This window comes from Pan paniscus, chromosome 9 (genome assembly GCF_029289425.2).
Source record: "Pan paniscus chromosome 9, NHGRI_mPanPan1-v2.0_pri, whole genome shotgun sequence".
Lineage (NCBI taxonomy): Eukaryota > Metazoa > Chordata > Mammalia > Primates > Hominidae > Pan > Pan paniscus.
Window position 1 is genome coordinate 60545687 of NC_073258.2, and position 12113 is coordinate 60557799.

The 12113-nt window shown below is 39.8% G+C and overlaps 1 protein-coding gene across 1 annotated transcript; it reads right to left on the bottom strand.

Annotated features, from left to right (window-relative positions):
* Positions 1-1716: 1716 nt before the first annotated feature.
* On the bottom strand, positions 1717-11149 carry LOC100975727 (olfactory receptor 5A2). Its single transcript, XM_057299294.2, has 2 exons — positions 10907-11149; positions 1717-7781 (listed from the first exon to the last, which is right to left on the bottom strand). The coding sequence occupies exon 2, from the start codon at positions 7700-7702 to the stop codon at positions 6728-6730; it is 975 nt and encodes a 324-aa protein (XP_057155277.2). The 5' UTR covers positions 7703-7781; positions 10907-11149; the 3' UTR covers positions 1717-6727.
* Positions 11150-12113: the final 964 nt, after the last annotated feature.

Below are 12113 nucleotides of genomic sequence, written 5' to 3' on the forward strand. Positions count from 1 at the left end.
TGGTAGTGAATAAGTGTCACAAGATCTGGTGGCTTTATAAGGGGTTTCCCCTTTTGCTTGGCTCTCATTCTTCTCTTGTCTGCTGCCATGTAAGACATGATTTTCACCTTCTACCAGGGTTGTGAGACTTCCCCCAGCCAAGAGGAACTGAGTGCATTAAACCTCTTTCTTCTGTAGATTGCCTAGTCTTGGGTATGTCTTTATCAGCAGCGTGAAAACAGACTAATACAGTGGGACTCCTCCCCATCCCACTCCCACTAAGAACTCCTACAAGACAAAAGCTACCTTTCGAGGATAGAGAAAAGGTACCATCAAACTCAGCTTTAGGGACGCATGCCAAATACAAAAAAGAAGGGGGAAAAAAGGATAAAAATGATTGTTTTAATTAGCTTGACTTTATCATTCCACATTGTAAATACATATCAAAACATCACATTGTATCCCATAAATACATATAATTATGATGTCAATTAAAATAATTTTTTAAGTGTAATGGTGAGTTACAGCTCATTGTAATTGTAAAATAAAAGTAAATCAACATCAGCCATAAAAAGGAACAAAATCATGTCTTTTGCAAGGACATGGATGGAGTTGGAAGCCATTATCCTCAGCAAACTAATGCAGAAACAGAAAACCAAATACTGCATGTTCTCACTTACGAATGGGAGCTGAATGATGAGAAGACATGAACACATGGAGGGAAACAACACGCACTGGGGCCTGTTGGGGTGGGGAGGGAGAGCATCAGGAAGAATAACTAATGGCTGCTGGGCTTAATACCTAGGGGATGGGATGATCTGTGCAGCAAGCCACCATGGCACATGTTTACCTACATAACAAACCTGCACATGTATCCTGGAACTTAAAATAAAAACTGAAACAAAAAAGTGATGAGGAGGACTCTCCAAGTAGGTAACTAGTTTCAGGTAGGATTGAATGGGAGAGGGTTCTTGGGAGCCTTCAGGTTATTCCTGCTGCTTGGGGGCAGGAGGTGGAGGAGGAGCTGAAGGCGGAGGTATGAAATCAACCACAAAAATAAAATGTATGTAAAGTTTTAAAAAAGAAACGTAAAATCACATGATAAAGTTATTTGTTTTTGAAATGTTATTACAAATAGTTTGTAATGTTAAAACATAGGAAGAGGTTAAAAAAAGGTAAATCAAATGAATAAAGAAGACCAAAGTCCTAATAAAAAGATGCTTAAGTTGCTAAAGCAAGAAAATCTCATCTATCACCTTCTGTTGGAAAACTATCAGGGATGGCATGTATGATGAAAAATAATTCCAGAACCTTTCAAGATCTGAAAGCCACAGACATTGAAGGTGTTAAACAGGGAAGGAATACCTACTTTGCCTTCTGGTAAAAAAGAGGGTCTGCAAGAAAAAAAAAAGTGGCATTTATACACGTAATACAGACAATGTAAGTAATTGTCAGTAGTATCTCTCACAGGGCACATGAAATGTGGAGAGGGAAGACTAGATTGGTGCAGGACTTCTGAGAACCCACATCTTGATGATTCTCCCAGGACACCTCCCGCTGCAGCTCAGCCCCAGATGGAGTCTCACTGCCAATCCTGCCAGGCTACATACATAGCTTTCAGTTGTTAGGAAATGAGCTATGAGTTTCAGTGTTGTGTCTGACTTACAGGCTTTTCTCCTTCTAAACCATGCGGAGCAATTTTCCTTCTTAAGAATTTCTTAAGATCAAAGCAACCCAGCCTCTTTTTGCATAAGAAAGATGTTTTATTAGAACAAACAAGAATATACCATACAATATCAAAGTGATACTTTATGCATGCTAATTTTTCTATGCATGCTGACATTTAAGTCTAGTTTGACATCATAGTTCTATCTCAGAAGAACGTGGCTTTGAACACAAGATGAATTCTCTGTTTTTCTATGAGGTCTCCCCGGGTCCCAGCTGCCGGTTTATTTATAGTATGTGGTCCCACCCAAAGTGTGCGGTTAGTCTCTTCAACTAGATACTGCCAGCCATTTGGTCTGGCAATTCTGAAGAGAGATGCTGCTATATCTAGTTTGTAAAAGTTCCAAGCCATGAATGCAAGAGACTGGTGTGGCTATTTATTTGCCTGTACAAAAGAGTGAACTCTTATCCCTGGCCAGGCCCACAAGCAGTATTGCATATAGGAGGTCTTAACCAGCATAAGGGGAGAGAGAAGCACAAGAAGAGAGAGGGTAAAATAAAGGCAGCAAAGGTCAATATAAACACCTGGCTTATCATCCCCAGGGGGTTTGAAAATGTTATAGACATGAGGACAAGTCACCAGGAAATCAGGGAGGTAGTCACGGATCAAGCTGATAGAAGAACGTGCTGGCATACATGGCATATCACCTTACATGCAAGATAGTCAGGTTGCCCCTGCTTGCTTTTATGTCAGGGAGATCCAGATTCATTATCTAGACACAAGCAAGTGAAATACAAATGATTCCTCATTTCTGTGGATGATCACAGAGTAGGCAAGCTCTAGGTTTGTGAAGGTTTAAGACTAGAAACATAAGACTATTCATCTTTAGAAAAATGTTAAGCATCTCATCAGAGTTCCTTTAATGCATCAGTCATTAATTCATGAGTGTGCATAATTATATGTACCTACAAAGAAAAAAAGTAAGTGAATGTTGATGGTGCATAGGACAACAACAAGGTGTCTACAAAACTCTAAAACTTAAACCATAAAATCAGCCCGTGGTTTCACTACACACTCTCTGTGTGTAAATTGTGTCACAGAAGCATTTTAGAGAAAAAAATATATATTTCTTAGACCAAAAGTAGGAAAAGCTGTAAGTTCATCAATCTATAAATATTGATTAGAAGGGAGGACAGTCATCTTGGAAGAAAGGAAAAGGAATGCTTGGGGAGAAAAACTGGTAGTGCCCTTGCCCAGGGCCTCAGCCGATCTGGACCCTCTAGCTGGGTGTATCAGGAACTGATCCACTTTATCAGCTTTGCTGTGATCCCTTTCTCTCCAAATAGACTTTTCATTGTAATTTGTCTTTCTATATGGCTTCCTGACAGATGGATAATTGTGCCACTGGCGTAAGTTCAAGCTTGGCAGCTTTGTTCTTCACTGAAAATTAAATCTGTCATTCTGGCTTATGCAGCTAGCTATTCTGAGCTTGGTTAACTTCAGTCCATCTGGAAAAGATTTTTGGAAGTTGCAAACATGAGTGCCACACCCTAGATGATGGTAATTTTACTGAAGTGAATTCTATCTCCAGCTAGCTAGCCCTCCCAGGAAAGAGTTTCACCTCCTCCTCCTTCAAATGGCTATAAAATGCCTGATTCCTTAAGGGCCCAAAATATTCTGTTTAATGTGTGTCTGATTATATGCCCCATAATAAATACACTTGCTTAGGAAATATTTAACATGTGGCTTACTGTATACCCCCAAACATTCAAGTCTTACAACCAATCTCCATCTTATGTATTACAATTAATGCATATTAATTCTATTAATAAGACTTACATTCTTCTTGGTAGTTGGGCAAACTGCAAAAATACCTTATATCTTCTCAGTGCAATGAGAAATTTACCATTACTCATAGATATATATGTGATTGAACAAGAAAAATTTTTATGAAGACTTTTTATTCAGAATCTCTGTTCATCAAAAAAGTTTAGAGATGGTAAAGATTGATAATAGCTCCATGTAAATCCAAAGCATGAGACATTTTCATTAGTTAATTGTGTCGCTTCAATGACTACCATTTTGAAAATTGATAAACTGAAGGATAGGAGCTTGGTGAGTTAGAGTACAGGTCAAGAATGGTGGAGGAAAAAAATAGCTATAAGGAAAAGGGAGAGAGGCATCCAGGTAGCTGATAGAGTTGGCAAAGTGGCCACAGCTGTGAACCTGAGCCCACTCTAGTTCCCTAAGAACTGCTTCTGATATGCAAGAGAAATCATAGAGATAGCAATACGGGTGCGCCTGTTGGCTGAGACTGATATGTCTCAATTGGAGTGGATACCCTAAACTTATTTCTTTGGTCTCTTTTTAACACATTACCTGGATTTTCCTTGATTTATATAAAACTGAGTAAAAATATTGACTAATAACATAAGCTAACCTGTACTAAGTATTACCATATGCCAGGCACTGGGCTAAGCCCTCTTTATGCATATTCTCACTTAATTGTTGTATCAATTTTATGGGGTATGTTGACAAAAAGAGTCAAACTCTGTAAAATATTTGAAGAGATTTATTCTGAGCCAAATATGAGTAACCATGGCCCGCAACGCAGCCGTCGGAAGGTCCTGAGAATATTCGCCCAAGGTGGTCGGGGTACAGCTTGGTTTTATATATTTTAGGGAAGCATGATACATCAATCAAATACATTTAAGAAATACATTGGTTTTGTTCAGAAAGGCGGGACAAGTCAAAGTGGAGAGTTCCAGGCTATGGGTAAATTTAAACATTTTCTGGCAGACAATTGGTTGAGTTCGTCTGAAGATCTGGGATTAATGGAAAGAAATGTTCAGGTTAAGGTAAAGGATTGTGGAGACCAAGTTTTATTGTGCAGAAGAAGCTCTCAGACAACAGACTTCAGAGAGAGCAGGTTGTAAATTGTTTCTTATCGGACTTAAAAGGGTGCCTGGCTCTTAGTTGATTATCTCCTAGATCAGGGAAGGAAGGAAGGACAACAAAGTGGAGAGGGGATTCTCTATAGAATGTGGATTTTTCCCACAAGAGACTTTGCAAGGCAATTTCAAGGTATGGCAAGGAAATATATTTTGGTGTAAAACATTTTGATTTTCTTCCTTGTTATGCTACAGTCAGATTGTAAAGTAAGTCACTGTATACGGGGTTAAATAAAACCCATCTAATGAGAATTTATGGTTTGCAAGGCATGACTCCCCAGACCCCTTGGAAAGGAATTTGGGCAAGATAAAAAAAAATCAGAGCTTAGTCCTCAGGTAGCTACAGATGAGGAAAATAGAGTTTCTAAATAACTTGGATCAGGCTATGTACCTACAAAATGGCAGAGATGAAATTAATAATCTCAGGTCCAATGACTTAAAAGTGAATATTCTTAACTCTCTTTGCAAAAGTCCCTCCATATCCTCTTTCTAATGCAATAAAGCCATTGCAAAAATTACATTTCCTACCAAACTAAGGAAATCTCTTCTATTTCTTCTATTTGGATAATGATTAAGCATTATATAATAATAATAATAGTAATAGCACCTCTGGGACATTTTCTATTCACAATGCAGTATTCTAAGTATTTACATGTACTGACTCATTTAATTCTTCACAATAATCCTAGGATAAAATTACTATTGTAATTTCCATTTTATGGTTAGGATCTGAGGCACCTAGAGTCCAAGCAACTTGCCTAAAGACACACAGGCAGATATTATTTACTCACTTATTTATAGCCTACCCAAGAAAGGCCACAGCTGAATGAATTTATTCTAGTTCTTTACTGCCAGTTCAAGGATACATAACAAGTTCTGAGAAAATGTAGAGGAGAAAAATCATTTTCTTCAATTCTTTGGCTAAGTTCTCTTCTAGAATTAATCACAACCCTGGTAAAAATAGAGAACTTTTCATCCCAAATGAGCGTATGCTTCTCTTTAGATTCCTAAGAAACTTTAATTGTCAGTTAGAAAGCTGTCACTTTGGGCTTAAGCAATAATTCCTTGGTTTTATTCAAATTGTTTTAGTGGCCTCTTTTTGTAGCTGATTGAATTGGCCGAGAGGTTTTTTGTTCAGTCATTAAGGCCTACTGTTCTTGCACTGCTATAAAAATATTCCTTAGGCTAGGTAATTCATAAAGAGATTTAATTGGCTCACAGTTCTTCAGGCTTTACAGGAAGCATGGTGCTGGCATCAGCTTAGCTTCTAGCGAGGCCTCAGGAAGCTTACAATCATGGCAGAAGGCAAAGGGGGAGCAGGTACATCACATGACAAAAGCAGGAGCAAGAGAGAGAGGCAGAGTGAGAGGAGAGAGAGAGTGGCAGGGGACTGGGGGGAGTGCTACACACTTTTAAATGACCAGATCTCACAAGAACTCACTATCGTGAATACAGCACCAACCCATGAGAGATCCACCCACATGGATTCAAACACCTCCCACCAGGCCCCACCTCCAGCACTGGAGATTGCAATTAAACATGAGATGTGAGTGGGGACAAATATCCAAATTATATCAAGGCCCAAATCAGAATTCTTGCCTTAATGCCTCTAAAGAGTATGAAAACTCTCCCATCAGTCACAGGGGCTCCTATGGCCATGATTCTGAAACATGGGAAGGTATCTGCCCTGTGGTTTTCATGAGCTCTAAGGAAACCATTTGAGAATCTCAGAAGAGGGAAAGGCAACTGTGTTTAGAAAAAACATCATCCTCTTCAGGTCATTATACCATATTGTACCTTAAAGATCACCACACTAAATGCTGGACTAACATTTTTTTGATGACTTTTCTCCTCTACATACAAACTCTGTTTTAACATTCCAGGATGTTTTTTGTCATGGTGAAGTTTTCTGCTAAGCAGAGCATTTAAAATCTCAAACTATACAATGCTATTCATTTTACAAAGCAACAATGGCCAAAATGTTTTCTAATAGCCAACAGGCAAACTATTAGTGAAATCTTAAGCAGGAGGGAAAAAAGCCTGATTCCCACAATTCATTCTATAGATCAACTAGTTTAAAATTACATAAATGTCTGCACAATTGACCCAGCTCACAGCTTCATTGTAAACATTAGCCCAAGGTCATAAAAATGAATGGTCCACCGTGAGAAATCCCGGGGTCCCTTTCCATGGCTTTCCTCATGGCATTTTTAATCTCCTTATTCCTAAAACTGTAGATGATGGGATTCACCACGGGGATCACCAAGGCATAGAATATGGACACCATCTTGTCCCTGTTTAGGGAGTAGCTGGAACTGGGTCGCATGTACATGAAGAATCCAGAACCATAGAAGAGGGTCACAGCAGTCAGGTGAGAGGCACAAGTGCTGAAGGCCTTTGTCCTACCTGTAGCTGAGCTGATCTTCACAACAGCGGCAACAATGTAACCATAAGAGATGAAGACCACTAGCACAGACACTATTCCAATGACAACACTGACTATGAAGGTCACCACCTCGCTGGTGAAGGTATCAGAGCAGGACAGAGCCAGGACTGGAGGGAGATCACAGAAAAAGTGGTTGATCATATTGGGCCCACAGAAATCATGCTGATAGACAGAGTATGTTTCAATGAAAGAACTAAGGAATCCACCCACATAGGCGCCAACCACCATCTTTAAACAAAGTGTATGGGATATGAGGACTGTGTAAAGCAAGGGGTTGCAGATTGCAGCATACCGGTCATAGGCCATAGCTGCCAGGAGAAAGCATTCAGTCAGCCCCATCCCACAGAAGACAAAGTACTGAGTGGCACAGCCAACAAAGGAAATGGTTTTCTGCTCTGTGATGATGTCAGACAGCATCTTAGGGGCAGTGGAGGACACATAGCAGATGTCCAGGAAGGACAGGTTACTGAGGAAGAAGTACATGGGCGTGTGCAGGTGAGAGTCCATCTTAATGAGTGCAATGAGGCTTAAGTTCCAGGCCAACGTCAGGAGGTAGAGCCCCAGAAATAACATGAAAAGGAAAATCTTCATTTGAGGATGGTCTGAAAGTCCCAGGAGAATGAATTTTGTCACAATTGTGTTGTTCCTTCCTACAGCCATAGGCCTGCTTCCTGCATAAAGTAAAGAAGAATCCTGTGGTCAGTTAGATTTTGTTTGTTATTGTAAGAGTGGGTATTTCCTAGAAGATCATACAAACAGTCAGCAACAAGTTAAACTACACCCAGTTAAAGCCCAGCCACCTGCTAGGCAAAGACTTTTCAGAGGAAGTCAGCCTAGGATAATCCATATGCTCTATGCTTGTTGACCAAAAGAGAATCCATCTAATAATAAAGTAGAAACTGATTGGGAGTCAGAAGCCTGAGTTTTGTCTTCAGCTCCATTCATAACTTGCTGGGGACTTTGGAAAAGTCATTTCTCCAGATTCTCATTTTCCCAAATGGGAAAGGAGAGGGTTGAATCAGATGAGTTTGAAGTGTCCCTTTGGACTTGGGTTCCCTATGGCTTTTTTAGACTTTGTGACTTGAAAATAAAGTGTAAATAAATAAAGTATAATAAAGCTAGGCATTTTTATGCATTATAGATCTTTAGTATGAGAACTCAAAAGAAGGGAACTGAATTTAGTGGGCTACAATTTTTGACATATTCCATTTTGGTGGAGGAAATCCAGGCAACGGTCTAACAATCTATTCTTCTAGGTAGTAAAACTAAGTGGGAAAAAAATGTGTGTGTGTGTGTGTGTATACATATTTGTGTGTATATGTATATTTGTGTATATATATGTTATATGTATGTGTGCAGGGATAATTGTATATATGTGTATGTTTGTGCATATATATGCACACACACACTTAGCATGCTTAAGACCAGAACATTTATTCTAATTATATAATGCTCTTAATAAAAGTCATTGCACAAAATTCATAGAATGACAAAAATTTGGACTAGCACAGTCAGCACAATTATAGGAAAGAAGGGATATGAACAGGTTTCGATAAAGGGGAAAGGGGAGCCGTACCTAAGCTGACTGAGATGGGCTGAGCCATTGTGGTCAAGAACAAACAGCAATCAATATTTCCTGGGCAAGAAAAGCAGCAGGGAGAAGAGGGTTCATTCAATATTTAAAGACAGTGATAAGCAAGGGACAACTTTGATGTCATCAGGCCAGAACAGACGATGACTATGAAGACAAGAGGTAAGCCCATACGTATCTGGCAGTTAAGAAAGACAGACTGGCACTGATGTAAGATCAAAATGAGGAAACAGGCCAGGAACAGTGGCTCACTCCCAGCACTTTGGGAGGTGGAGGCAGCCCAATTGCTTGAGCTCAAGAATTTGAGAACAGCCTGGAAAATATGGCAAAACCCTGTCTCTACTAAAAATACAAAAATTAGCTGGGCATGGTGGCATGTGCCTGTAGTTCCAGTTACTGGGGAGGCTGAGGCAGGAGAATCACTTGAACCCGCGAGGCGGAGGTTGCAGTGAGCTGAGATCGCATGCCACTGCACTCCAACCTGGTGACCGAGCAAGACTCCGTCTCAAAAAATAATAACAATAATAATAATACAAAACTTAGCAGGGTGTGGTGGCACACGCCTGTAGTTCCAGCTACTTGGAAGGCTGAGGTGAGGGGGATCACTTGAGCCCAGGAGGTCTAGGCTGCAGTGAGCCATGACCATGACTGTGCCGCTGCACTCAAGCCTGGATGACAGAGTGAGACCCTGTCTCAAAAAAAAAAGTAAATTTTTTTTAAAAATTAGGAAATACAAATGCGTATAAAGAGGCAGAAATGCCCTGAGAAAGACTCAGTGGTGAAATTAAGGTTGCTGTATTTTATTATTTGTATGGAATTTGTTTGCCCATGCATGTTTGCACCCAATGGTAACTGTGGTTCTGTGTCACTTATCATATTAAAAACTGCTCCTAGCTTTGTGTTTTTTACAAATTTCTAATCTCCCCTCAAATCACTGGTCAAGCAGTCAAAACCAAGACAAGCCTAGATTGATCTTCACTAAAACATCAATCTATTTAATCCTATCAAAAAGGAAGTAAGAGGAATTTGGTATCTCTTATCTTGGTGAAATCTTCCCTACCAGAATGTAAGTTACTCAAAGACAGGCAGGGAGTTTTGCCCATTCTGTTTCCTGATCTATCCTTGTAACCACCCAATGGGTTCACCTTGCCCACTGCCTAGACAGAGCTCATTTATCAAGACAGGGGAATTGCAATGGAGAAAGAGTAATTCAGGCAGAGCTGGTTGTGCAGGAGGACTGGAGTTTTATTATTACTCAAATTAGTCTCCCTGAGCATCAGGGATCAGAGTTTTTAAAGATAATTTGGCGAGTAGGGGCTTGGGAAGTGGGGAATGCTGACTGGTTAGGCTGGAGATGGAATCAAATGGGTCGAAGTGAGTTTTTCTTGCTGTCTTCTGTTCCTGGGTGGGATGGCAGAACTGGTTGAGCCAGTTAACGGGTCTGGGTGGTGTCAGCTGATCCATCTAGTGCAGGGTCTGCAAAATATCTCAAGCACTGATCTTAGGTTTTACAATAGTGATGTTATCCCCAGGACCAATTTGGGAAGGTTTATACTCTTGGAGTCGGAGGCTGCATGACCCCTAAACAGTAATTTCTAATCTTGCAGCTAATTTGTTAGTCCTGCAAAGACAGACTGGTCCCTAGGCAAAAGGGGGGGTCTCTTCAGGAAAGAGCTGCTATTAATTTTGTTTCAGAGTCAAACCATGAACTGAATTCCTTCCCAAAGTTACTTCAGCTTATGCCCAAGAATGGACAAAGACAGCTTAAAGGTTAGAAGCAAGATGGAGTCAGGTAGATATGATTTCTTTGACTGTCATAATTTCCTCAGTTATAATTTTGCAAAGGCAGTTTTATCATAAGTACAAAGAACAGGGCCTGGGACATAGGTGCCCAGTAAATATTTTGCTGAATAAATAGATTTTTTTCCACCACTTATCTTCAGAGTTTACCAGAAGGGTTTGGCCTATGACTTACTATATTTGGTGTGTTATTATTATAATAACAAAACACATAATATATAATTAATCACAAACAATAATCATATAACGATCATAATATAATAATATAATCAAACACTTATTTAGTACTTATTGTGTGCGAGGTACTGTTTGAAAGACTTGATTTTTATAAAACCATTTAATTCTCCTAATAGACTCAAGAAGTGGCAGCGTTTCTCGCCCCATTTTACAAATAAAAGGTAGAATAGGCTGTAAATGCATAGTTGTGATTTGCTGCTGAATGGATGAGGTAGGAGGGAATGAGCTGGACTTACTGGATTGCATTGGGCAGAAGGGTCCTGCAATCTTGTGCTACAAGAGAAGAAATATTGATTACTTTGTTGCCATAACATCTTTTGCAAACCAGGTCATCTGCATTTCCCACTGCTCCATGGCTGGTTTCTCGTTCCATCAATTTCTTATGCTTTGGCCTCATGTAAATAGTAAACCATGCTTCTGGAATCTCCGCTCCTTTGTTAACAAGTCTTCCAAATAAATGGGCTGTGGGAGTTCATTATTTTAACGGGCAGAGGTAGCCACATTCTTTCCCCAAGAGGCTGCCCTCTGCCACTCACTCCAGGGTCCAACATAAAAAGCCCAGCAATCATTAGAGCTAAACATTTCTGAGCACTAATTGTTCCCTGGAGTGGTGGCGAAAAGAGCCAACCGCTCATCACGGGAGCCTCTTTCCATTCCCCTACCTATTCTTCTCTGAGCTTTCCCTGATTTGAGTCCAGGAAGACTCCCTGCTGGGTTAGTAGACGCCTTTTGCTTAAAAGAAATTTCATCAGAAGTAAACCACACATAAACACACCAAGCCTTGTGCTGAAATATACTGGTTAGAAACACATGTTTCCAACTCTGAGAATTGGGTTTAAATTCTGGCTCTGCCCTTTTATCAATATAAACATGTTCAATGTTGTTTAATGTCTTAAACTTATCAACTCCCTCATTTGTAAAACTGGTGTAACAAGAATACCTACCTCAACAGAGTTGTGATAATTAAATAAGCTGTGAATAAGAAAGGCTTAGCACAGTGCCTAACAAACAGAAATCACTCAATGAATGTAAACTAATGATGTCATTAACTCTGTTTCTTGGGTCATGGCCAAAAATGTGTCTTTCCTTTCTATCTTTTTCTTGTGACTTATTTGCATCACGATGAAAAGATTTCTTTTCTCTTTATTTTTTTTAATGAGGCTGGATGGGATGAAGGGCTTGATGGGGCTCTTCTTTTCTCTTTTTAATATTTTGGGTGCTACTACCAGCAATGCCACTACCTGGATGAGTCACTGTGGGCAAGTCAATTAACCCCTCCAGCCTGAGTGAATTGGGCTCACTCTCCAAGAATTCCTCCAGTCCTGAAAGTCTGATGTTTCAAAACATTGATTTCCTGTTTTTTTAAATGTTTTCTTCAGGAATAAAGTTTATAAAAAATGAATTCATCTATTTCATGGAGACTAAGTCAGCAATCCTCAGTCT

Bases quoted from the DNA above. Each gene is read 5' to 3' on its own strand.
- LOC100975727 (XM_057299294.2), bottom strand. From the start codon at position 7,702: ATGGCTGTAGGAAGGAACAACACAATTGTGACAAAATTCATTCTCCTG.